This window comes from Abramis brama (genome assembly GCF_963993115.1).
Source record: "Abramis brama genome assembly, chromosome: 6".
Taxonomy (NCBI): Eukaryota; Metazoa; Chordata; class Actinopteri; order Cypriniformes; family Leuciscidae; genus Abramis; species Abramis brama.
Window position 1 is genome coordinate 13,956,457 of NC_139968.1, and position 27,897 is coordinate 13,984,353.

General features: G+C 39.2%; 1 protein-coding gene across 23 annotated transcripts; it reads right to left on the reverse strand.

The window, feature by feature from the left end:
• Window positions 1-27,373, reverse strand: abi3bpb (ABI family, member 3 (NESH) binding protein b). Of its 23 annotated transcripts, none has more exons than XM_084116041.1 (22): window positions 27,133-27,363; window positions 21,453-21,632; window positions 19,109-19,177; window positions 18,792-18,924; window positions 16,848-17,029; window positions 16,703-16,755; window positions 15,805-15,841; window positions 14,988-15,059; window positions 14,718-14,792; window positions 12,789-12,989; window positions 11,326-11,496; window positions 10,713-10,778; window positions 7,163-7,231; window positions 6,844-6,954; window positions 6,587-6,676; window positions 6,250-6,459; window positions 5,557-5,662; window positions 4,871-4,950; window positions 3,207-3,236; window positions 2,427-2,585; window positions 2,212-2,334; window positions 1-1,359 (listed from the first exon to the last, which is right to left on the reverse strand). In XM_084116041.1, the coding sequence occupies exons 1-22, from the start codon at window positions 27,221-27,223 to the stop codon at window positions 1,244-1,246; spliced, it is 2,424 nt and encodes an 807-aa protein (XP_083972167.1). In that variant the 5' UTR covers window positions 27,224-27,363; the 3' UTR covers window positions 1-1,243. The 23 variants fall into 23 exon arrangements, with proteins under 23 accessions (XP_083972167.1, XP_083972156.1, XP_083972176.1 ...); XM_084116030.1 differs by having other exon boundaries at window positions 6,844-6,957; XM_084116050.1 differs by lacking the exon at window positions 12,789-12,989 and having other exon boundaries at window positions 6,844-6,957.
• Between the last annotated feature and the right edge of the window lie 524 nt (window positions 27,374-27,897).

The following is a 27,897-nucleotide window of genomic DNA, read 5'->3' on the forward strand; positions in this document are numbered from 1 at the left end:
TTAAAAAAGAAACAAAACTTCTGTTTTTTTATTATTGTAAAATACATACAGAAGAGATCAAATCCAGAACAACAACAACAAACAACAGTTTCATCTTACAAACATATTCCATGAAAATACGGATAAGCCAGAGAAACTCTGCCAAGGGATTGGCAGGGACATAACTGTACAAAATATGGGACCCAGACAAGCTCTCCTTGAAGTATTAATATCTTCAAGACACCTTGAATGTATTCAGTGGGTTAACGCTAAAAAAAAGCGAATTATTTTTAAAAACTTGTGTCGTGTTTCACAAGCTTAAGGGGAAAGGATCTTTAATTCTCTCATAGGTTTCCTGAAAAAATACTCTCTCCATATACATATAAATACATTTGTGCTGTGCAAATTGCAAGAGTAAGGTCATCCTTACGATCTAGAACCATTAAATATACCAGGACATACATTGGAAGACAACAGCCATGGTACAAAGCATCTGAGTGAATGAGAATTTGCATGTTTTGTGTGTGTAGATGTGTGTGTGCATGTAAAGAAAATGATTATGTTCATCCCAACCCATTGTAAACATAGACGTGTTGTCGTCTTGAGTCCATTCTTTCTATTCTAGTGTGGGTAAAGCTGACTTGTTGAGCCAGTACAATGTGTTTGTAAAAGCAACATAGCGAAGAGTCCCAGCTATACATATAATCTGACATAACAGAGACCTAAACTAATACAGCTGCCTCTGGTGGTAGACAAAAGCCCAGGCTGTCTTTAAAGCGCTTAATAAAAGCCTGGCCCATTCTCACTGGAAGAAAGCCAATGAAGAAACCACAAACTTTGATAAATAATATTACACAAAATATCAAAATAGTTTCAGGGAGCCAGCTTCCCAATATTTAAACAAGTATTTTTTACCTTTCTTTTTTTGTTCATCATTTCAATGTATCTGGTGTTTTTCTCATAATGAACTCTTTTTTTTTACCTTTGTTCTAGTTACTGTACGATAAATAAAAAGATGAGGCATTGTTTTGCTATTACATGTTACAAATGCCCTCAAAAGTATTCCCTGACTCTTTGATCCTGTACACTATTATACATGGTACGAACTTTTGGTGATGTAGGCTGAGGAGTGACCGAAGTCACCATCATTGGTGGGGGGGGGAACAGTAAAAAAAAAAAAAAACTGTCATGTGACATTAGCAGGCACCGACCCCAACCAATGAGAGTTGCTCTTCAGGGTTCCGTCGGGACACTTTCTCCGGTCCTACCATTTCCCTGGGATCGGCGTACCGCACTCGTACCATGCAACGTAGGTGATGTGGGAGTTTCCACCTATCTGGCCGAAGTGGACTGGCTCTTGTCTCATTGCTCTGTAGAAACCTGAAAATCATCAAGAAAAGCATGAGCCAAGTAATTGGTTGCATCCAAACTTGCATACTTCCTTACTATTTTTTATTTAGTAGACGAAAAACAGTAAGTAACAAATTAATTATGTCCGAATTCACAGTACTCATAAAAGAGTAGGCAAAAAGTATCCGGATGACCAACTTCTACCGGCGAGATTCTGAAGTGTGCATATAATGCACATGAGGCCACTGAGAGGTTTATGAGTGGAAGTGAAGCGACACAACTAACGCTAGTAGGTCACTTGATAAGGGTAGCATGGCAAATGTCATGCGTCCGGATTACATTCATACTACACACATTCATACTATATACAACATACTTTTTTAGCGGTCGTGAAGTAAGTACATACTCAAAAGAGTATGTGATTTTAGACGCAGCCATAACTTACCCTCATGTTTGAAACCCATAAGAGTTTCTTTCACGCCATGTTGGAATTACCGTAATTACAATTATTACAACTTGTGAATTTTGAATTTTCTGAGAGCTCCCACTTGACCACTGCAGGTTAATTTTGCCATTTGATAGTGTTAGTGTCATAGAAACGTATAATTCCGAGTCTGAGGATGTGAAAAGCTCTGATTAGAACGTCAACAGGTCGTTGTCTCATAATTATGTTTATTACGACATGGTGTCGACGCAGCAAAAGTCTGCATGGGGACTGAAGATTTCAAGCTAAGGTATGAGTTTCATAAAAGTGGTTTTGTGAACTGGATCAACTGGTTTTAAAAGAAAGCTTCATTCTGGGTTTGGAACTTCAAAAAGGTGAGTCAATTTTTTTAAAAAGCACAGTAACATTATATCAGTGGTTTCTTTCAGTTATAATACCTGGCCTGGTTGGTAGCTGGTCTGCAGGAAGCTGAGTTCCTGTTCTGCCATCCAGGAATGAGTCCACAAACTGGCAGTGGTCTTCACCGTGACCCGTCTGGTCTCCAATATTGTAGAATTTACCTAAAGGAACAGGGAAGAAAAGAGCTGCCAATTTAAAATCTATTCCCGCATAAAATTAACCCAGTGTATGGATCCATTTTCAGAAGACTGACCGTTGAGGGAGTCGCTCAGGTAGATCTTGTACCGAAGGGAGTTGCAGAGTTGGATGCCAACAAATTTGCGGTACCACGTCCTCTTCACATACTGCTTCCCGTTGCACTCGGAGTAGGAGTCGGTTTTGAAGGGGAACTGGGTCCAAATGGCATCTTTACCTGAAAAGCATGCCGAGAAACCCCAAGATGTTATTTTACGAACTGACAAGGCCAGATATTATGTTCTGGCACAGATCGAGCAAAACAATGTTTCTTTCAGTGGTCTTTTGAAAAGATTACTGGAGTACAGACCCCGTTTTTGTTTATACACGTGCTAGAAAAGGCTTGCTGGACACTAAGAGCCGAGGGGCTGCTCCATTAGCCTGTGTTTCCATTGGCTCCTGTCATAACCTTGTCTACTATTGGCTGACTTTGCTCTCTATATCCATTGTTCATTACAATCAATTTCGTGTGGAATAGACAATACACAGGAAGAAATCAAGGGAGATGAATATCAAATTGGCCCATTCTTGCAATTCACTAAGTGCAAGAAGGCAACCAAGGCCCTTATTTGAGAACAGGGATTGAAGAGGATGGTGTTATCCATTTGCCACTCTTGAGTAAATGTTTTATCTGGCTGAGATCTTGGTATGGAAGAAGTGAACTCATAGGAAGTCTCCACAGCTCCTTTACTCGTTCGTTTTCTTTCCTTTACTAGGACTGCTCATTACATTATCCATTTATTCAACAGATAGGAATTTGTCACCTGAGAGAAATAGGGTGCAAAGCAGAAACACGTACCTGAGACGTTTTCGCTCACTCGCGGATCCGCTGCAAGAGAAAACAAGGATCAAATGAGGAGAAATTAGAAATTATGGTTTTGTTTTACAGCCACCTGGTCATAGAGACGATCAAAATGATCTGTAGCCCGCAGGAAAGTTAAAGACACAAATCGGCCAACTCTGCATTGGCTATCCATGGGTGGGCAGAGTGCCTTGAGCAAAAAAACAACAAAAGTACAATAAATTCCAACAAGCAGAAAATACTGTGCTTATTTTGAATCTCCCTTATGAAGAGAGATCAGCTGGCATGAACTAACCTGCTGGATCTGCCAAAGCTATAGGGGAGAGACTGAGCCTCAGGGGCTTTGGCGGTAAAATCTCATCATTCAGTTTTCCTCTATTTCTTTCCCGTCATCGCACATATGGACTCTCTTTCCTTCCTAGTTGCGTTTGCCCTGCTTTCCATTCTGTTGCTAGACTTTCTTTATGCAGGCCAGACGAGGTTTAAAACTGAAGCCTCCTCCCATAAAACGTGGATGATATGGGTCTTTATTTGTTCCTTATTTATGATATGTTGTTAGTGAGCTTGTAAGACAGGGAAAGGTTGGCTGTGTGACAACACTCCATGGGTGCATCAGCAGGCAGTGATGGGGCCAAACGTTACGGCAGTGCGGGGACATGCTGGAGTCATTATGTTAACTACAAGCAACTCATTACATGTACTGTATCTCTAAGAGATAAAGGAGAGGTCACAAATATTGGCTGACTTGCACAAGCCATGGAAAAGCAATTTGCAGCGTTTCTCTGGGGTTATTTGCATTGTATGCCTAATGTATGACTTCAAAAACATATTTTATTTTAATACTGGGATTTGTTTAGAATACGATGACTCATGGTTAAACTATTGCCGAAATAAACAAACATTCAGATAGCTCTAGGACATCTATTTCACATTAAATTGTGCATATGACAAGATAAGATCAAAATTATCTTGGAAATAAATGTTATAAGGGTCTGTGATGTAAGAGTGTCCACAATAAAGAAAAGGAAAAATCTTTTTTTCCTCCTAGTTTAAAACACATGTACCAAAAAAACATGCTTTTTGTATTCATGGTTTTATATGGTTTTAAAACAACTTTTATACCATTTATAAGAATGTTTAAATGTAATTACCCTACAAAATGTAATGTAACCATCAAGTAAAAAAACAAAAAAACAACAACAACAAGATTTTAAAATCTTATTAAAAAATAAGTTTTTAAATCTACTTTTTTAATATAAAATGTAGGAATGTCCTGAGTCGATCTCAAGGATCTGACTGACTGGCATTCGGATCGGTGGCAAAAAAATAAATAAAATAAAATAACTTGATCGGGACATCCCTAATAAAAAGTATATATATATATATATATATATATATATATATATATATATATATATATATATTTATTTTTATTTTTTTTTTATTTATTTATTTTTTTTTTTTTAAATATCATCAATGATTAATTCAGAAAAGTCATTAAGTTTTCCAGGAAGTTGCACCACATGAAGTTTTACAACCGGAACTAAGCTTGCCTTGTCCTAAAAGGGTCAAATGAAATTAAATTTGGGGGACAAAAGTTGTTCAAATAAGCAGTGAGTATATTTTGTTAAAATGTTTTTAATTAAGAGAAAACGCATTACCAGACTCTGTGTTGAAAGACACCGGTTCACTAGGTGGCCCTTCACCAAGATCATTCTTGGGCTTCACCTTGAATTTATAACTGTAAGGTAAGAAAAACAGAGGTGATGGGACATTACGTTTCTGCTTTGATCCACATAAAACCATTAAGTATATTCATTTCAGATCTTATGTTATGCTTCTGACAGTGTTCTGACAGTGCTTCTGAGTTTGCTTAATCCAAAATTATTAAAATGGACTTCTGTATTGGAATCCTGGTGGGTTGTTGTCAAATTCTGAGTAAAATGAGGTTCTTATTTCCCGTCTTTTGAGCCCTGACACTTGATATATTTATTCTGCAGAGACTGAGGACTCAAATCCTGTGCCCCCCTTCTAATGGATCCTCCATGTGTGATGTAGAGACATAACCAAGGCCCACGTGCCTTGAGAGGCAGTCCATAGGAAGCCCTGGTTTATATTGTGTCACCAGATCTTGAGCCTATATTCAGCCTCATTAAAAAGCTAGCAAGCGTGACGGCTCCCCTACAGCCAGACCACAGCGCACACATTCAACACCTTGTCCAGACCTCAGGATGCGTGCAAGTCTTAACACCCCTGGTATTTGACACCCACATCAACTAAAATACATCTATCAAATTCAGCAGAGTGCCTTAAATAGAGAGGTTGGCGTTCTGCATTGAGACTGTACCTGCTCTCTGGTTTGAGGTTCTCCACAGCCGTATGAGTCTGGTTGGTGGTCAGAATAGAAACCTGTTCACCATCAGGACCTGTATTTGTGGCGATAACCTCATATTCTGTGAAAAGTCAAATGACAAGGAAATGGGTAAGGGACTGACTGGTCACAGTTACACCAAAGTCGAGAGTTAGTTTCTGACAGTTCAAAGTTGACAGTGTTCGACCGATCAAAGTTGAGGGTTAGTGTTTTTCCAATCAAAGCCTAAGTTTAGTGTTTGACCCATTTAAGTCAAGGGTTAGTGTTTTATAGATCAAATTCAAGGGTTATTGTTTGACTGATCAAATTCGAGGGTTAGTGTTTGACTGATCACAGTCGTGGGTCAGTGTTTGACCAATCAAAGTCGCGGGTTAGTTTTTGACTCATCAAAGTTGACAAATGAAAGTAGAGGGTTTGTGTTTGATCAGTCAGAATTATGGGTTAGTGTTTGACAGATCACAGTCTTGGGTTGGTGTTTGACTGATCAAATCCAAGTATTAGTATTTGAGTCATACCCTAACTTTTGACTTTGATCCATCAAAGACAAGGTCAAATTTCATTCTAACACCACAACATATTACACATTCCCATTCCTCAGATACAAATGGGTATAACCCCAATAGACATTAGACTTTGGGTTTCCTTTGATAATCCATCCCTCTGTCCTACCTGTTGTTTCATTATCGGTTTTCTCCCAGTCGAGAATAATGAAGGAGGGGCATCCTTCCACGGTTACAACGGTGAGGTTGGATGGGGCTGTTCTTGGAGGGTTGGTGACATTTTGTTCTCCACCCTCCTCCTCAGGGAAGTAACTCAGAGAGGTGGTGATGGAGCAGGGCTCATCTGGCTTCTTATCTGTCTTATAGACCACATGTGGAGCTGGACAACAACACATTTGTGTTTAAATTCATACACTTATCTTCTTTGCTTTGGCTCTGAAACTCAAATTAGCATCATTCAGAGTTCTTGGCATGCACAGCTACAGTGATTAGGAAAATCTCATTACCAATGTAGCGTTCCTTGCCCAGGGCATCAACTTTAGAAGCAGGAACAGAGCTGAATACTGAAGAGTTCTCCCAGGTCTCAAATCGGGGTGCTAGGACACCAAAAATATGAACAGTGTCAATAATTTCAAACCAGTGGTTAACAGATTGTTACCACCATGGTATTTTTATACACCATGTGAAAATGTATTGTGTCTAACCTTCAGCAGAATATTGAAGAATATTATAAAGAAAAAAAAAAACAACCCTGAAGACAAACCTGTCACTGCAGGAGCAGATGTTGTCTTTGGTTTGGATGGTTTTGCTGTAACAGGTGGCAGCTTGGGTTTCAAGATAGAAGCTTTGTCCTGATTCAGGTCTGTTATCTTGTCTGCTGTGTACATTAATGAATGAGTGAATACATTAAATGTTTTAAACATAACATCTTCCTACAGTAAGTTGTTCAGTGTTAACTGGCAGAAAAGCCTGTAAAACATTTTTAATTCACATTTTTGTAGTCTAAGGGTCAATTGTTATGACAAAATAATTTTTCGCTCCTTTTTGGTTGTACTTTTAAGTTCAATTAACTTTTTACCCACCTAATCCTCCAGGCTTGCCCACAAGATTAGGCTTTTTTGGTGGAATAGGAAGGCGTGCAGCTGGAGAACCTGCAATGATGGAAGTGAAAGTGATGAAGTGAAGTCAGGCCAGAATCAAGTTTCCTCTCCCTTTTCCAGTAATAAATGAACAAACAAGGATGCGAAAAAGTCAAAAAATGACACCAAAAACACAGCAGTAAGAGGTCAGAAGTAGCCCTTCCATCTATTTGCCACACAACCCACTTATTATCTACCTTTTACCTCTTGGTCATATTTTTAAGATATTTTGTATTAATTTCCACTGCTACGTGGATGACACTCAGCTCTATTTGTCCTCCTAGCCTAATTCTACTCTTTGTTCTTCTTTCCTCTTGAACTGTTTAGATGAGATCTAATCCCTGTTCTCCTGCAGTTTTCTCAAGCTAAATACTGATAAAACTGAGGTTCTTCTTGTTGGCACTAAATCCAATCTGGCAAAATTTGACAGCTTTTTACTTACTATTTAAATTTCCATAATTTCCCTGTCTTCTCAGATTAAGAGTTAGGGTGTCATCCTTGATAGTAGCTTGTCATGATAGCTTGAAAGACATGTTAATAATGTCACTCGGTTCGCATATTTCCACTTACGGAACATCAGTCGTCTTGGTCCATTTCTTACACCCACTACCGCAGCTATTCTTGTACATGATATAGTAACTTCATGGATTGATTACTGTAACTCTCTCCTATTTGGGCTACATCTAAATCTTCTCCATAGTTGGTCCAAAACTCAGCCGCCCGCATAATTACTTGAACCTCTTCCATTGAGCACATCTCTCCTGTGGTTTATCAATTACATTGGCTTCCTGTTAAATATTGTGTAGAGTAAGAGATTCAGCTTTTCACTTTTAAAGCTCTGCACAAACTTGTACCCTCATATCTCTCTGACTTGCTTCACATTTATACTCCCACCCGCACTCTTAGATCTTCCTCATCTGTTTCCCTTGTTAACCAGCTGTTCGATTAACCACTATGGGATCCAGAGCGTTCAGCTCTGCTGCTCCTCGCTTCTGGAACTCTCTTCCACAATGTGTGTGTGAAAGTGATTTTCATTACTTTTAAACCGTGTCTTAAAACTCCATCTTTTTAAATTAGCTTTTCCTGATTAATTTTAATTTATGGATTATCTTAATGCTGATGTTGCTTTGATTGTATTGCTTTCTTGTATTTCATGACTGTCATTAAGTTGTAAGATGTCCTCGATTGTTTTGGAAGGCACCTATAAATAAAATGCATAACTATTACTATTATCCTGCTCATGCTATTCACACATCTTCCTAATGTTCTCTTAACCTAAGATTTAATTCTCATGAAAAACAGTGGAACACATCACTACCAGCCTCAACTTGGTTTAGCTACTTTTTCAGCAAAGCAAAAGGCAATACGAGTTTAATGCAAAATTTCCCTTTCTTTTAATTTTTTGTGTTTGAATGAGTTTGACACCTCTTCGATTTTAGGTGAGTTTTTCCTGCTTTCAGCTTTTAAAGATTTATATTTCTAAGCCTTTATTATGATAGGACAGTTGCAGACAGGAAGCAAAGTGGGAGAGAGAGAGAAGAGAGGGGGACAGGATCAGGAAAGATCCGTGAGTCGGGACTGGAACTTGGGTCGCCCGAAGCGCAACAGCGCTGTCGGTGCACTGCCCACAAGGCTATCGGCGTCGACTGCTTTCAGCTTTTAGACATTGGCATCTTAATAAAAAGGAAAGGGAAATAAATCCAATAATCCAGTTTGAAAATGGAAAGGACAAGAAATCTTCTAATATGAAAAAAGGTGATTTTCAAATCCTTGATCTATGGAAACTAGAGTATCAAACTGACTATGATTGTTTACTTTTGAGAACCTGCAATTTGGATGCTTTGTTCAAACTCAAAGTTAATTGGAAATGAGAGAAAATTGCTTGTTTTCTTTCTCATTGCATGGATGAAGTCTAACCATTGGCACTTCATCCACCTTTCAAGCCTTCAGTTCTCAGTGCCATCTTGGAGTACAGCCAAAAGCAAACAGACTAGAGCATGTGGACCCTTCCCAGGAAAACTGATTCAATTTACATCCAAGGAACCAGTTGTGAAACCCTCAGTTCATCACAGGGCAATCAAACACAGCTCAGCTCTATAAACCCTATGGTACGAGTTAAAAATTGCAAAGCTGGGTGGTGAAAAAGCCAAGCTTTACAGAAAATAACACTAAAGACCAACAGATGTCATACTTTTACAGAGGGAAAGCAATTTCCAGAGAGGTAGCTGAGGTTTTCGGTGGTGATGCCCAATGTTTTGGGTGATCTAAAACTCTTGTGGTATCATTACATTGGTTAGAAAATCTCAGGCAATCACTGTCAAGCAAATCTGCCATAAGACCCCTCTTTAATGAGAGCCACCACTGATCTCCACAGATCTCTGGCTTTTGATCAGAAGATAGAGAATCCATGCCAACAAACTGTGCTAATTTAAATGATCCGTTTTGTTGTATTCCACTGTCTTTGCACAAGCTATAAGATGTGACATCACTTTGCAGACCTGGGATTGTTTTGTTTGTCATCAAATGATCAAATAATAGGGAAGAGTATGAACAGGCAAATATCCAAACATTTAGTGTAGTTGTACATACTTTTAGTAATTTAAATATCGCAGTGGTGGAGTCATACTGCATAGTCTTGGAAAGTACGCCATATTGCAGAAGTCTGCTGCGTCTTCCAAAACCAAGTCTAGTCAGAACCGATACGCCGTGTGAATTGAATTCACCGAATATTTTGTGTCTGTTATTGTGCTGTTACCTGATTTGTATGAAGTCAACTAGTTCACTTCATAGTGCTAAAGCAATTCTTAGTAAGGTGCCCTTGAATTTTGGCAGTTGTGTTGAAAATAACAGTAATGTGAATTAATAGGTTGTGGATAAATACAAAAATGTTGTCATCTTTCAGCCTTTTTTGTTTTTGCTACACAGATAAACAATATGGCATATTGAAAAAGACCTCATACCACATGGAAGCTCGTGACTACAATAAAGCATGCAAGTAGTCATGCACACAGTGAACTTTAACCAGAAGCAGCTACAGTCCTCTGCAGAAGGGAGTTTCAAACATTATTGCTGAAATGCACAAATAAAAGAGCCACAGAATGTTACGAGACAGTTTAGGACATTGCGGTGGGTTTCTGTGTCCTCCAAAAGACATGTTTTTCTCTTGAAAATAAATGTCCTACAGCACCATGATGGTTTAGAAATGAAAGAAACCAATCTGGGGAAAAGCTTTGACAATTACACCACAAAGCTCGCGGCAGCATGGGATCTGCAGAAGCTTGCAAAACGACAACAAACGTTGAAGACAACAGGCAGATTTGCGAGCAAATGGGTTGACTGGTGAATGAGTGGATGGATGAATGGACAGACACGAGTTTACAGGAGATTATGGATGGGAAGGACACCAACATGGGCATATGGGCTGCGTCACAAACAATATTTCTGCAGGTTAATGATGGCTAACACACAAACAGGACGAGTTGGCTCTGTTTACCCATTCTTGGTCTGGACCAGATGACTGGTTTGGGGAGAGAAAGTCCCTTATGGTGCTCACCGTTAACTGTTGGAGGGGAAAAGAGTGGATGTTATGGAGAAAAGGAAGAATAAGGTAGCATCATGTTGTTTTTGCTGAGATGCACTGCAGCTGGGGTTTACATAGAGAGTTATAGGTGGCCGCTCAACTGCCTGAGGGGAAGAGAGGCCTTTCAAGATCAGATTAGTGCAAATGCTGGCGGTCTGCTTGCCCATCGGGCTAAATCACACATACTTTGCTGACAGTAAAACTGTCAGGTGTGACAGAGTATGATGGCTGGTTTGCACACACACACCACATGTTTCAAAGGAAAAAATTGGGCTCTTGAAGAGAAAATGCCCCAAGAGAACTGTAACCAAATGGCATTGTGCTGACAGGGGAGAATGCAGAGCAAAAGAAAAGAAAATAATTTTCTTAAGTAATATTATTTTTTTCTTAACTGTTTTTTGTTGTTTGTTAAGTTAGGTAAAAATAAATAAAAAGAATAAAAAAGAAAAGCAGAAGAGAAAACACACAAAAAAGAGTAAAGAAATAAAAAGACTAGCATAAGAGGGGTAAGAGTAATGTCTTTTACCCCCATATCTTCTGGAGGAGTCGCCAGGCCTGAGGGAAGAATGTCTCATGTCATTAGGGAGAGAGAAAGGGTTTCTGCTCCGTGATGTGTGGTTCCTGGTGGTCCCTGTTAGGACTGAATCGATGGGTTTGGATGGAAGAGAAGAGATGGAGTCTCTCCGGATGCTCTTACCTAGATAAAAAACAACAGCAGCTTTTGTTATGCCTTGTCGGCTTTAGGAAGTGAAGTGCATGCTGGGGCAGATACTGTACAATTATGTAAGGGCTGCTATGTGTTAAAAAGTTTTTCTATCTGTGGGCTGATGAGAGATGTCAAAGTTAGCTAGTTGTGTTTCAACATACCATCAAGGAATTTAAGTTTTCTTTAAGTGTTGATTCTGATCCAAAACAAGTGATCTGCCTTGCTAGCCTAGCATCCTAACTGAAATTACCTTCTGATTTGGAACAGTTTCCATTGGTAGCAAGTTTGCACATCATACAAATAACGTTTCACACGCAAAGTACAATAGAGACCCGACATAAAATTGATTTCAATAGTCTCATGCTAGCATGTTGCTAAGCTAACAGTGCAACATTTCAATAAACATAAAAATATAGAGTAATATAATTACATTTAATTTTTAATTGATACTTTTCAGTACTTAAATAATAATACCTAATTATACCATTCCTACTATCACTTGATTTGCATAGTTATATGTTTTCCACATAGGATGTATGCTAGCATGTAGCATACGTTTTGGAATGCTTACAGTGCGTAAAAAAATACTGTCTTTGTTGGAAGCTTACTACATTGTTTAAGGTAAAACTGGATGATGTGTGAATTTAACAATAATAATTTCATTGTTCTGACTACAGTAAGGCTAAATCTGATGTGTTGGTGGTTGCATTAAAGTGCAGCAGTGCATTCCTGTGAAGACAAAACATGGTGTAGGGGAGGATACAGGAAAGCTGTGACTTCAGACAATAACACAGACATGATATACACCGATGGGACAGTTGTGATAGCTTGCCTGACAGAGCAAATAAATGAGAGGATTATATGAACTGATGTAACCGGTTCTTGCTGTTTTTACTGGCCGTCTTGCTCACAAAGACTAGAGACAGCTCTTCCTGTAATCCATTGAGCCGGAGTGTGAAATAATGTCTGTTTGTGGCTGAAGTTACCGAATGACTGCGTTTGATTGAAACGTGGTTTGAACATCCATTAATTTCCTGTGTATCACTTTTCTCCAAAAGCACCCGAAAAAAAGAGGAGAATGAATTGAATAAAGCTTTGAAGTCTGATATTCTGGTGTTTAGACTAAGTTTGCAGTGGTAGAACGTGTAGCCAATGGTTGAACGGTAAACGGCAAAATACCACGTATCTGTGTGGTGAATAGTGAATCGCTAACGCAATATGTTATTTTCTCATTACCTGTCAACCGTCAACTTAAAAAAATAAGAAGGAAACATAGGAATTACCAGAGGAACTATGTGGCATCTGAGTGGCACTAGGTGCCCTGGTTTGAGGGCGTCCATGTAGTGGTGTCCGGGTACTGCTGGGTAAGGAATTGGGGGTAGGGGTGACTGAAGGACGGGAGGGTTTAGTGGGTAGGTGTTGGGGAAGGACAGGAGGGATCTCCACCAGCTGAGAGGAGTCATTTCTAACATGGCTGTTTGAATCTGTTTAAGAGAAAGGAGCAGATGAGCCCTCCATGCTGGAAAAACCAAGTCATTCCAGCTCAAGATGGTCTAGTTGGTCAACCAGTCGAAGATGGATTCTGATTAACCAGCTCACCAGCTTAACCAGTGTTCTAGCAGCTTAATCCAGGGTAACCTACGAGGCCCCACCAGGTGGTAGGACGACTGATAATCCATCTAGACCAGCCTGTACCGGCTGTTTGGACCACCTTGAACTGTTTTTTCCTGGATTTTCCAGTAGGACTGACTGTTGAGACCATGATTCGAGGATTATTACAGGGTGGACTTTAGATTAATGTTGTTAAGAATGTTTGGAAGTTGTTTGCATTGCATCGATATTAAGCTTGTTTGTAAGAGTTTCTCAGTTCCATCCCATCGAGTTGTGATGGTACGGACGCTTAAGTGCCTGTTATCGACGTTGAGCACTTGTCTTGACAGTTTTGTCAAGGGGGTTGAGAATGAACTTGTTGACTTTGGTCTCATAATCAGTTTGGCACACAGAGATGTAATGTTATCTTATCCAGAGTTCAGAGACAGAGGAAGACAGGAAAGGAAGTGGGACTCCCAGATTTCTGCCTTTCCCTGCTAGAACTAATAACATGGGACTGATTCTTTCTCTGCATGCAGTGACCTCATGCAGACTGAAGTAAGGCCAGCAGACCAAAATGCAAAAAACTCTGAAAATGAATGAAAGGGTTGAGGAAATCAGATAAAGAGATGGAAGATGAAAAAACAAGATGAGGTTCAGAAAAAGAGGATGAAGAGTGAACCTATGAAAAAAGCTGATAGTAAAAACAAACATGATACCAGTCTTTGTACTGTACTGATTAAATTTGGTACATGAGTGCTGACTGACAGGCTGGAATTTATTGACTACTAAAATTTTGATATCATAATACTATGACCTTACTCTGCCAATACAATGGTAAAGAGATGATTATATGATGATACCATGGTACACAATTGTGGTTACCATGTTCAATACATATAATTAAAAAATTAACATATAAATTACATATCATTCTTATTTAGTGGAATAAGATTTAATTGTGCCATCATTTGATGTTAAATTTACCACTATATATTCAAATATTTTATTAATTAATTGTGGGGTAGTTTGAGGTATTTATCACTTATTGGGTTCCGTTTGGAAACATTCAGTATTAACATTATGGGAAATATTCAGTGACACAGAGGAACAAAGAGAAAAAATGGCAGAAATAAAGACATAAGAGTGCCATTTATGGCCACAGTAATGAAACAGATGGAGGACTGAGGAAACCAAACATTTTAACAGTTATGATGTGATTGACAGGTGATGAAATGATAGGGGACTGAATGGGCAGAGATGAGTGTGACAGAGAGAGAGCTGATTGGTGGACACAGAATCTGACTGGTGCTGATGGGTGGAGCGTGAGCAGGCCTACAGAGACCGCGCCAATGCGTGACCATGCGTGATCGCAGAGGGGTTTCGCTGCACAGCACCCTGGGAAAACTTACACTCACACCTCCTCCTCACTGTGGAGGCGACCGGTCAGGAATCCTCATCACGGCAGGATCGGGACTTTCTAACTCAACGTTCTTACAAGGCATGCCAGCATGCAGCCAATCAAAACAGCGGATGTCTTTAATCCCCGCCCACACCCAGCAAAGCGATTACCAACTGACTGCTCATAAGCAAAACTTCAAAACAAGATTTCTCTCGGTTACCCAATGGGAGCTGAGGCCATTTTGGCTCATTGGCTCTTGGAGCAGCCACAGTTCCTTGCTGACCCATTGGTGGAGCTGTGGGAAATAATGCAATGTTTCGTAAATGGAAAAAAATAAAAAATAAGAGAGAAAAAGTGAGCAGGCATCCCCAACAAGGCTCTTGAGAGGGAGAAAGTATTAAATGTCTTTACTGTGAGCATGACTTCGATTGACTGCAATAAAACCCTGTATGAAAGAAGAGTGCAAACAGAAAGAGTGAGGGAAAATTACCAAAAGATGTCTTGGGACCTCCATTAACGCCTGTGTTTTTGGGCGATCCTGGCTGGCTTATGTTGGGTATACCTAGAAAGAAGATTGCGAAGGAGGAAACCAACACAAAACACTTTCAAACAGATAGGGAAAAAAGAACAGTACTGAAAGTAGTTTGACCCATTTTACACATGGACTGAAACAATCTGTCATGATTTACTCTTACTTACTTGCAAGTAATCATCCAGCATACATTGACCAGGATTTGTCAAGGTATAAAAAGGGCTATCAAGATTTAAATGACAAAAAGCACCTTTAAAAAACACCCAAAAGTTACAAGTAAGCCTTTTGGTAGATTGCTTCCCAAGGAGTAAACATTGTCACTTTGCTATCAAAACATTGCTTTGTTTGTTTGAGGATTCTGACCAGCCCAGCATGGCAACACTGCCTCAACCAATGGTGTGAGTTTGGGGCGGAGCTATCTGTTTGTTCGACTAATGGCAGACTGTTGCCATCAGAACCACAGAAATTACACAGTTCACCTAAATTTCAGTTTGTTCCCCACACCAGGCCACCTGAATACTAAAAGTGCCCCCAAACTACCTTTCTTGATATTTGATAAAGGTGCTTTGTTTTTAAAGTTCGAAAGCCCATCATTATATGCTTTTATTGTATGGAAAAGAACAGTGTTTTTTTTTTGTTTTTTTTTTTGATCCAAGGAAGAAGGTAAGCCATGTGAGTTTGAAATGACATTAGGGTGAGTAAATGATGACAGAATTCTCTTGTTTTCTTTACTACACAAGGGGCAATTCTTAAAAGTAGTAGTTGATGGTCTTACCATGTCGAGGTGGGAACAGACTGCTGTGAGGTCCAGCCTGTAAAAAGAGGGTTACACACATTTTTTTTCTACCCTCTTTAAAAATTAAGTGTAGAGTGAAAGAACACAGAACAGCGTTCTGTCTTCATTTCATGTAAAAGAACTCTGCAATCAGGGTCTCTCCACCGTGTCTAAAGTGTTCCTGAAATGCCCTGACAGGCATGTATTATTTCTTGCCTCCGCTGAGAAGATTGAGTACCTTACACACATACAACAACTGGATTCTTGACTTAAGAGATTGAGAATATGTGAGAAAGAGTTTGCTCGCAGGCACAGTTCTTTATGTCCATGACAGTTCATAAATAGACCAGAAAGCACAACAAACTAAGAATGGCAATCTTGCCAAAGCATGGTGGGAGACCAGATAACCATCTTAAGCAAGCTTAGACCCGCAAACCAGACTTGTTTAAACTGCTTTTTTCAGCAGGGATGGAAGAGAAAAGGTCAGTGCTAGCATTATATTATTTGCTTATTTTAAAATATTTACATTTTCCGAGGTGGTACCAGGGCATTGTAATGTGGTTATGATGGTGTTTTGGGTGGTTATCAGGGCATTGCAAGTGGCTTTACCTGTTGGTTACTCATTACTTAAATCAAAAGTTTCCACCCCTAAAATCTCTATGATATTCTGATTTGATTTTTTTTTTTTTTTTTTTTTGGCCGCTGTGTTGTTGTTTTTTGCCCCATAAAAAGTAAAAAGATATTTTTGTCTCAGAATGTGAACATGGTTTGAATTAAATAACGGAGACATCACACAAACTCTTAAAGTTGTGCATGGCTTGTGGTTTTGCCTGTTAAAGTCATTAGGTTGACAGTCATTTACACTATATAAAAGTTGTTATGAAACAACACTACATACCAAAGTCTTGACAAGGGGTCTGTTCGGCTTGTAGGTTATCTGGAAGTTTTTGTCTGAAAACAAAACAGTGGCAATGCAAGTTAGACTTGATCATCTTTCAGCTTCTCAGACAAAACCTTGAATGGATGTTTAGGGTATCTGTTACCTCCCATGTTGGTGTTGTGGATCACTGGCTTGCTCCACATCCCACTACGGTCGTCTTTGTTGGATCGGACGCCAAATTCATAGGGTGTGTTGGGCTTGAGGTTGTCGATTACGGTATCAGAGGTGGGGCAGGTTTGGTAGATCCACTTCCTGTTTCTTTCTCTATAGCGGATGGTGTAATGCCTGGTTCAAAGACACACTGGTTATCTAAAAGGCTCAAGAGTCATTTGTACACAGTTTTGGCTAGTCATAATCAATCATCAAATTATGTAGTAGGGCTGTCAATAGATTATTGTAATCGCACACTTATCGTGAAATTATGCATACACCATTTATCTTGTTCAACACATTAATTTTGTCATCATTTGCCAGCAAAGTAAACCATCAGATTCAAGGGCGATTCTCACAAAACTGTATTTTCTGCAAGCTTTTTTCAAGGTAAATTTAGATGTCTTTCCAAAAAAGGACACTTGGAGATTCCAAAAGGACACCAAATAACCATAAATTTATGCACAGCAAAGCACCCATGAAGAACATTACAGTAAAAAAAAAAAAAAAAAAAAACTTTTTAGAATTCACAGTACGTGTACAATGCATCAGCAAAGAGCTTGTTTATATTTTAGACAAGTCAAGTTGTGATACCAAACAGGTTTGCAAATCAATATAACAGACTCACATATGTGACTCCTGTACGTCACCGTAATCGTTTTTACCTTGATTGCAATCCTCATCTATCAAAACTTTAGCGATTAAGACAATGGTTTGCTTTATCCAGCCGAGAAACGTAGTTTGCGTATCATCTGGCCACACAGCAGTGGGATGTTTGGGCATTCCTTTCTGTCTGTATTTCACACAGCGCAATGCATGAGGGCTCGCGCTTCTCAGAAACAGAGTTTTAAAGCGAAACACACTGGAATTAATAATTCCTTGAAAATGCAACATGAGTCTATTCTCTCTGCCATCTCTGATGTAATCAGCATGGTTTTCTATATCAGCGCAGTTTTGGTCTGATTGTTTGAATGATTCACTTACTCAATCATTGGACTAAAAGAGTTTAGCAGTTTAAAAGTGAAATCAGGTTAAAGGGTTTGAATAGAAATTTCCGCCAACCATGTGTTTGCGCCATTGTAGATGCAGTGTGATAAACTCCCGGCTTAAGATCGTCTTACTACGCGACGTAAATTACTTTAATGATGCAATTTCACGTGCTTCAGTCATTTATTTGTGGTAAATTATTTTAACACGTTAAGGATTTTAAATTAATCGCATGAGTTAACGTATTAATGTTGACACCCCTAATACTTAGCAAACTGGTTTTCTGTCACCATAGCAGTTGTCAGACATTAAACAAAGCAGCTGATGTTAGGTTTATAAAGAGCACTGGTACACGTCTTTAGCTCCCAACTGTTTTGGTCCAGGTCAACATTTCCAATGGCCTTTCCAAAAGTCTCCCCTTAACAGAGGGGGGAAAAAAAGCGCACATATTTCTCTATATGAAAACCAGAGCGATTTAGGGAGGCTGAGAGCATGTCAGTGCGTCCCAACAGTGCCTGTATCCTCAAAAAGCATTTAAACATGTAGACACACACTACACCTGCAGTGGCAGGGATCCATATCCCACACTTTTTTTCCCTCTGCATAGAAAAACATCACACTCATTGAATGGCTCTCTTGGTTGCAACATAAATCTAGTATCCTGTCAGTGCAATGAGAGCATTGCATAAAAACCTGCACTGCACTGCAATGCTTCTGAGGACGGGACCCCTAAATACTGGAGACAGGGTGTCATGATATTTCATTATCTTTTTTCCCCATGTTTTTCAGGTTAAATGGCCCCTAAATATGAAGTGGAGTAAATTAAGTCTTCCTCAGGGATTTAGGACACTCAAATGGAACATGTTGGTGGAGGAAAAAGTAAAATCCAGATGTTGTGTGTGTAACTCACCCGTCCTCCAAGCAGTCGTTCATGATGTTTCCCTCGTAGGGTGTCTTTAAGTAGGTTCCCCAGGATAGTAGCACAGATGTCGGTGTGACAGAATCGATCACCAGGTGAAGAGGTTTGTCCAGGTTCACCTTACCTGTTACAATCCAGTAATCAAATTTAGCAGTGGAATATGTTTTCTAGCTAATGCTAAGTGAAGGTTTTCAAACATTTCCACTGGTTCTATAGCAATCTATATCTGTTGCATATTTTCCACTAAACATATCCTGTCATGGACTGTTTTGTCGATTGCCAATTCTTTTTTTAAAAATGCATGCTACCTGTGCAATGCTTCTTCACATCATTGGTTGGGATGGGCTGAACAGCCACCAGATACTTGGGTTCAGCATCTGTGAAAGCAAGCATCTCAAGTTATTTAGGAGTTCAAAGAAAACCATAAAAAGGGCAATTTCATGGTGCAATGCAAGTTCCTTTCATGAACTTCCGGACAACATAAACGAAATAAGCAAGAAAAGAAATGTATAGGAGTCAACAAAAGGAGGACCCCTGTGTTTCAAGGTTAAGTCTCATAAAATTTGATAAATGTACCTTTTTTATGACATGACAAAGTTGATTTGGTTGTAAAAAAATACATTTTACTTTAAAAAAAAAATATATATATATATCTGTCATCTGGTGTAACAAACAAAACTATTTTCATACTTTTTAAATGTGTCAGTATCTGAATCAAAAAAAGTTTTATATATATATATATATTGGAAAACTTTTTTTGATTCAGATACTGACACATTTAAAAAGTATGAAAATAGTTGTGTTTGTTACACCAGATGACCACACAACTCATTAAATGTAATATTGTGTTTAAAATGGTATAATATTTTGTTCTAAGAACTTTATGTAGATAAAGAAAATATTCATCCTTTTCTTTATCTTTACTGTTATTTGTCACTGACACAATTCCAAAAGATTCGGGTGGACGTTTATTTAGTAAAATGTCTCGAGTTGATTAATGTGAAGCTTTTCACACAGTTTATAGCCCTGTGATGACAATGGTTTGCTAAACATCCGTGTTTCCAATGTAACCGAATTAAACAGCACATTTGCCAAAATTTGATTTGTTGGGGTGATAACTGTTAGAAAGGCATAAATAACAAACTTATGAATATGTACACAGGAAAACTCATTTAGACAAAAAAAAAAAAAAAAGAAAGAAAAAGAAAAAAGAAGAAGTCCATTAGGGTGATACAAAATGTGCCAGTTCCAAAGTCCACAACAATCTGGACATTTATGAGTGCATGTGCATGTGGCATGTCAGGTTGGGAAGACGCCAATAACTGCTTTCGCCTTTCGGCCATCTGTTGTGCACGTGTATCATATTGAAATCTCAGCACACACTGTAAATTCAAGAGCAATGATCCCTCTGTCTGTGGCCAATATTGAATAATGATGTGACTGTGTGTTCCTATGCTGAATTGCATAGGTAAAAAAGCCAAAAACTCAGAGGCCCTTCCTTTTGGAACAAACAATTCTTTGTTTGCAAGCTTCTGGATAAGCATTGATGTATCATTTTGTTCTGCTTGCGTCAGTGTTTTTCATTGTGGAGAACTTCAAAGGCTTTGACTTGGAAGTTGACTCTTGATCTTGTCCACTACAATTTTAAATTACATGTTGTTTGTCATCGCCCAGAATTGGATTTTCAAGGATATTAAAATTCTGTCCAACACTGATGAGCAGATAATTATTTTCATGTTAGGGCCGATAACTATGGAAGCTTATTTCTACCATGGAATATTATGGATAATTGTGACTTATCTTACAATTGTGACTTTTTTTCTCACAATTGCGAGATAATAAACTCGCAATTACGAGTTATAAAGTCAGAATTGTGGGATATAATCTCGCAATTGAGAGAAATTTGATAGCAATTCTGACTTTTTCTCTCACAATTTTGACTTTCTTCTTGCAATTTCAAGTTTATATCCTGCAATTCTGACTTCTTATCTCAGAATTGTGAGATATAAACTCGCAATTGCGAGTTATAAAGTCCAATTCTGAGGAAAAAATATTATTAGGGCTTGGGCCCTCTATCAAAGATGCAATATCAAAAAACTGTCCGATGACCAATATGTTATCAATAAATCCACAAGCAACTGAACTCTACCTGCAGAAGCAAAATGAAGCATCAGGCATGAACCCATTTAGTAAAAACTTACATTAGCTTTAGGGTCCCTCTGACCTGGCCCTAACCTATACAAAATGAACTCTGGGATTGTAGCTCCTGGGAGAATGATGATGAATGGACCACAGGTCCATTCATAAAATAATTGTGGTTAGTCTTACAGGGAGTAATATGTGAACTTTTTACCTTGTCAAACGTGATCTGTTGCTTTTTGTGTGTTGACAAATGTTGTGGTAACCAAAGCTTTAACAAATAGCATTCATTTTGGGTTTAATTACAGTTTTTGCTTTCAAATAATGGAAGAGTTGGCGCAAACATAGGTGTGCAAATCAAGACGGTGGTTTTGTTGGGTTAAGGAATCAACAATTTGTGGTTACTCCTCCAGTCCCATGCTAACCCACAAAACAACATTAGTGACTGTTTTGTGGGCTTCCTTCAGTCTCTTGAGCGAAATAACAGCTGAGTGTGGTTATACTCTAACTCACCAATCTCGGTCTCATAGGGTTCCCCGTTTTCTGGAAGCTGGATGAACTGTTTGGAGAACATGCTGGAACCATAGCCTAAGATGTAGCCCTCAAGTTTGATGTCAGGGTTGGGACGAACAAACTTCAAAACGATGGTATCCCCAGTGGCGTTGATCCGAACCTTCATATTCTGTCTTCTTACTGTGCGGAGGAAAAAGTAGTGTTTGTAATACTTTTAATTGGCTTCAGAAACAGTGCTGCAACTCTTCAAACACTCTGTGTTTCTTTGTTTGACATTCAATGGCAGGAAAAAGGTATTGCACAAAAATAGTGACTTTCAGAACACGGCAATGAATAAATGATTAATTACTGAAAGAGTAAAGAGTAAGACATTATGTTTCCCATGTGTTGGATGGGGTTTGTGAATTTATGGGGTTTACTGATTTATGTGGCCAAAGGGGGAGTGCACTTTTGAGGAGTGCAAAAGTGTGTGCCATGAAAATATTTGTTGAGGTAAATCAAGGACAATTGCTTTCACAGTTGAGCTCCTCATCGCTTCACTCAAAGCACAGTAGCATATGGACCTCCAATATTCCGCAGCATTATATTTACCAGAATTATGAGGCTTTGAACAGTTTCAGAATATGACACTGACACACATTTAAAGTGATTTGATCATTATCTTTTCATACCTGCGCCAAGCAATTCCTTATAAATTTCCTCCTTTTATACCAGCGTCATCTTTCACTGCCATTTCATTGGATAATTTGCAGCATGGAAAATGTTTCGAGTCATTCTAAATCCAATAAGCCACCAGGCTGGGTTGAGATTTTTCCGCTTCCACCTTTTTCCCATCAATCAGAACTGTTTAACGATTACGCTGAGTTAAAGAGGCCACGAAACGTCCTCCTTAAACTGATTTAAGCTGGTTGGTCTCGGCCTTTGGAAAGTGATGTGTGTATTTAACTTTATAAGTAATTGCAAGCTTGGCAGGTCAAGCTTATCGCCCCAATCTGTCAGTCAAGCACCAAACTTAACTGGAGATCTCATTAATCAGGCTCATTAAAGGGACAGTTCACCCAAAAATTTTAATTCTGTCATTTTTTACTCACCCTCATGTCACTCCAAAATCATATGATTTCTGTAGAGTGAAATATTTAAAGTTCTGAAAAATCTTCACAGTGTCATTTCATAGTGACCACCAAAAAAAGCGGTTCATATAATAGTGAACAGCATTACACCAAGTTTCTTTAAATCATATGACAGCTTTGTGTGAGAAAGTTGAGTCATTATCCATGGATTATCTTCCTCTTTAGTAAGCTGTTAAGAACTTCTGTAATTAGATCATTGATTCAATGAGTTGAAAGCAATAACTGGATCAGTGAAAGAATATTTAATTTGAGCCTATTCTTTTGTATGATCTAGTTTATCCATTCACAAATTAATCATTCAGTCCGGCTTGTGAAATGGATAAACAGTACATTGAAAAGAACAGACTAAATGAAAAAATATGAATTCATTGTTCCTGTTCTTGAGTTCAACTCATTGATTCAGTTACAGTCGTTCTAGAGTTAACTGCTCACCAGAGGGGAAGATTTTCAGTAAATAATGTCTTAAATTTGGGGTTTCCTCACATAAAGCTATTGTATGACTTCAGAAGACTTGGGATATAGTACATGAATCTGATGGACCACTTTTATGATAATTTTTTTATATATAATTTTTGGATGCAAGTCACTATGAACTGATTTTGTTTGGAAATAAGCTGTATGAAGATGTTTTTATTGCAAGCTTTTTGTGTTTCCAAACTATCTAAGAAGACACCTTTCAGATCCACAAGCGGAAAGGTGAAACATCTACAACATGATTCAGTAACTCGTCTTCTTAATCTTTAGAAATCAGTTAAACAAACAGAAGAGAGGAAGTGTGTGTGGTCAGGGAAGCTGCTGAATTTGTACAAGGGAAAAATACACACTTCTGAATCACTGGGATCATTGTAAAATAAACTCCTCAGTGGAGAGAACTTTAAGATGAACTCTACTTTAGGTGTTACATTACAAAAATGTACCGTATAACTTTGATAAACTATAATTAAAAGGCAGGCACAGTCTTGTTTCTTTATCAGATGTCTTTTTCAGTTGCTAAATCGTGTCAATGTAGCTTTAGACTGGGGCCAAGGCTCTGAGTCACGGACAAGGCTGGACACTTGCGGTTGAGTGGTGTTGTTGGTTTATCTGTTCACACCAGCTTGTCACCACAGAGGTTTTAAAAGCCGTAGCTGAGAGATATTTTCCGTTCCCAAAATGTAATAGCTTAACATCTGACAAGAATCGTAAAATGTTGCTTTGCAGTTACAAGAGTTTTACCATACCAGTGGAGAAGGGCTGGACAATGGTTTAACCTCTACGGTCAAGGGAAAACACAATCACATTTTTCAGGGGAACCATGCTGGTCAAATCATGAATCATTTTGAAAGCCTCAGAATCTGAAATACATTCTTATTACAAAATGAACAAGCCAAAACATTTAAACTTTGAAAGAAAAATAAACATTTCCCATTCCTAATGGATTCAATCACTTGACTAATAATACGTTTTTAGCCAAGTCGTGTTGTGCACTTTGCAAAGTAAAAAAAAATATCATTGAGTAATTGGTATTTTTTGCACCAAAGTTCAATTGAAAATTTGGTTTCCAGTCACTTGGATTGATTCTTTCATATGTTTTTCAATACAAAGATTTGATGTTGTACCTTAAAAAGCCAGAAACGCAGAGGGTGGGCGAATAGCACAGATATGGAGGGGAAGCAAAGGGGGAAGGTATATCTCATTTGACACCACTGACAAGCGTAATCATGCATGCTCTTTCCTGGCTCTGATGTTGAATGATTTCCAGGTTCAGACTGATCAGTCAAAGACCAGCCCCAAGCTGTGTTCTGTCAGATACGGTTCGTTTTTAGCTTTATGCATGAATACGGTCCAGTTTTTATTGGACGTCTGGCACTTGTTCCACTTAAAACATAATTTACAAACACACTGATTTCTAGAAGGGTCAGTTTGATTCACAGCATTCCTCCTGGACTGAATCCATGCTACACAAGGCACTTGCCAAGTCTGCATTCAAAATCAGTCCAATTTATCAAATCAATCTCAAACGATTTCAGTTGTTTTTCCCCCTTCATGTTCAAGACTTTAAATAAGCAAATTCAAGAAAACTAAAACTGATCTTTGGCTTTACAATGAACGACCACCAAAGGGTTAGTTCACTGCAAAAAAATAAATAAAAATTCTGTCACTATTTACTCACCCTCATGTCCTCCAAATCAAATCATCTGTATGACTTTCTTTTTTGTCTATACAGTGAACGTCAGTTGGGTCCAAAATTGTTTTGTCATTGTATAGACAAAAACTGTTGAAACATTCTTCATTTGCAGACGAAAAAGTCATGCAATGGAACGACATGAGAGTAAGCAAATTCATTTTTGGGTGAACTATTTCTTTAAGTCAGCACTTTTCATGGAAAATTCAGAAATCTGGTCCTTCTGCAGAACTCCAGGCTCTTTTGCACCCCATTAAAGGACAAACATGACCCAAATATCCAAGGAGATTATTTAAAAATGGCACTAAACTTCAGAAGAAGCAAATCACCTGAGGGCACGGAGGGAACGTAAATCTAATGTTTTCCCGTACATCAGCAAATCATTCGTCTTTCAGGCACATTTACAACAGTCCTGATCTCTGCACTCAACAGCTGTTCCCATCTCCCCTTCACCCCCCAAATCCTTTCATCCACTCTGTCTTGTTCTGACTTTTCAGAGGTATTCATCTAGACACATTTTGATTTTAACAACCAGTATTAGTAGCATACAGACAACCCTTGATTGCTATCACCACTCCTAAACACATGCTCATTTCAAAATTCAATGTTTGTTTCCCCAATAACATTGGGCTGCAGTTCCCAGAGTGCATTGTGAACCTCTATGGCTTGCTTTTACAGTACAGCTGCCTGCACATGTGTTGTTAAGCTGTCTTTGCCCCACGGCAACTCGAAGTACAGTAACAAGTAGAAGCTATGTCTAAGTCGAGCGAACATGCAGACAGCTCAGACTGCTGTTTCCTTTTAAGGCGTCAATTATCAATTCATCATTCATGCTGAAAAAACTTAAACCAGATTAAGATGGTTTGCTGGTTTTAACAGGTTTAAGATGGTTAAGATGGCAAATTTGGTCCTAGAGAGCCGCTGTCCTGCAGAGTTTAGCTCCAACCCTCATTCAAACATACTTGAACAAGATAATCAATGTCTTCGGGATTACTAAGGCTATAGGCAGGTGATGGGTTTTTTTCAGGGTTGGAGCCAAAATCTGTAGGATAGCGGCTCTCTAGGACTGAACTTGCCTACCCCTGGTCTAGTTGGTCTCCCAGTCTGGCCAAGCTTGTCCAACCTGGTCTAGCTGGTCTCCTAGTCTGGCCAAGCTTGTCCAACCTGGTTTAGCTGGTCCCCCGACTTGACCAAGCTGGTGTACAGCTGTTTCACAGAAGTGGTCTCCAAGCAAAACGAGCTGAAAAGTGCCCAAAACCACTCTAAAACCAGCAAACCACACCAGAGCAATCAGATAAGTGTGTTTCTTTTCAGCAAGAATGAGATATTTTCAATATGTCTTCACTCTTGTTGAACTCATCCCCACCCGGTAATTTAAACTGTCTTTTTGTCCAGTCAACATCCATAAGGAAACGAAGTTGGCCAACGAAGTATAAACACAGAACGCTGCTGGGCTGATTGACTAGCTGTGATGAATGATGCTCAGTACAAGAGAAAGGGCATTGAGCCAGCGCAGACATTCTTCCCCTCCGGAGATGGAGGTGGTTTTTAATAGCTGATGAACGAGTGCTGATAGTGAACCGAGAGCTTGTATTACTAATGCCATAGCTAATCTGAGCCCACAGGGATGCTGGGGGCATGGGATCTTGCACAGAAACACGCCACATATGCACGTACAACTCTAGCACTAAGAAGGATGGTGTTGGAAGATATTTAGACACATACACAAATGCACTCTGAACAGGATGCCAAGGTGCAATGTATTCATTCTGCATTTACACATGCACTAGACTAGAACACACACAATCAAACACCTTCATGGAATGTATACATACACACATACATGCACAAAATAAACTGTGATTTTGGCCTGAAAGACAGAAAATCTACGTGCCTGGCTGGTTTCTCAAGTTGGACTCTGGACAATGGCAGACAGAATGCACGTGTCTAATTTTCCAGCACCTTTCAGGCTCCAGTTATCCTTTTTTTCTCTCTCGCTTTTGCAGAGTTTGGCTTCGCCCCATCTATAATCATGCGAGACTGACTGCTGCATATAATTCCCATAATACACACTCAGTTCTGCTCATGCATGCCCAAATGCACCTGCAAGTGCAAGATTTATTGCATGTTCTTAAAAATGTATCAAAATAAAAATTGATGACCAGTCCAAGGTACCTTGTAATGCAAATGCAACAGGTTAATGATAATGAAATTTGTCCTATAGTTAAAGCTTAACACCTGCAACTCCAATAAAAAACTTTAACTATTGCTATCCTAATTATATGAGAACTACTACAGAAATGCATGGCATTCTCAAACACAAACAGGTGCATCACAAAAATGAAACACGTTCTGCGAGCATGCGGCACCGTGGTGCTGAACTTGCCTCTGACTCTTTGCGCGGAGCTGCATGCGAGGAGGAGAATTCCTGCAAGCGTCAGAAGGAAGCCCAAGTGAAGGACAGTGCTGCCTGCCATGGTGCTCTGCTCCAATAGAGAAGGGATGCTGCCTGATTTCTCTAAGACAGTTGCTGCTGGTTCTTCTGCTTGAGTTGGTGTCAGGTCAGGACTTCTTGAGCTCACTGAGTGCCTCTGCTGAGTGATAGACAGTGCGAGGAGTCCTCTAGGATGTATAGTGACCAGGGAGGGAGGAGATTGCTGATGTGTGCCTCAATCACACCCACCTTCACAGATCCACACACACACACACATGTGTGGGGGCATGGCTTTCATTTACTGGGCTTGCTCGACCACACACTCTCACTTTTTCTTCCATCAAGGATTTTTTCCTGCAGCTTGTGTGTTTGTGGGTGTGCATGTCTGTGCTTGTGTAAGGCTGTTTCCTCCAAAATCTGATTGGACCTAATACACGGACTTGGGGCACCCATACAATGGTAAATAGCCTAAAGGGAGTCTGGGTTCAAGGAGGACAATGAATGATAGAGTACATGAGCAGGACATAAGATGGACCAGCAGATGGCATATGCCTCTCTTGATCCAGTGATTTGACCTGGTGGAAAGTACAGTATCCCTCTATTTCATCATCACGGACAGAAGCACTTGTCTATCTGCGGCCATTGCTAACCGCTGCACATTACGTCTCGTCTAGTTGGCCATCCAGCCCCACACTCCTTGCCAAACAACTTAACCTC

Coding starts and splice junctions, on each gene's coding strand:
- abi3bpb (XM_084116030.1), bottom strand. CDS start 27,223: ATGGCAGGCAGCACTGTCCTTCACTTGGGCTTCCTTCTGACGCTTGCA. Junction 2,586..3,206: donor AGTGAGCGAAAACGTCTCAG/GTACGTGTTTCT, acceptor CATGCTTTTCAG/GTAAAGATGCCATTTGGACC. Junction 1,360..2,211: donor CCAGCTACCAACCAGGCCAG/GTATTATAACTG, acceptor GATGATTTTCAG/GTTTCTACAGAGCAATGAGA.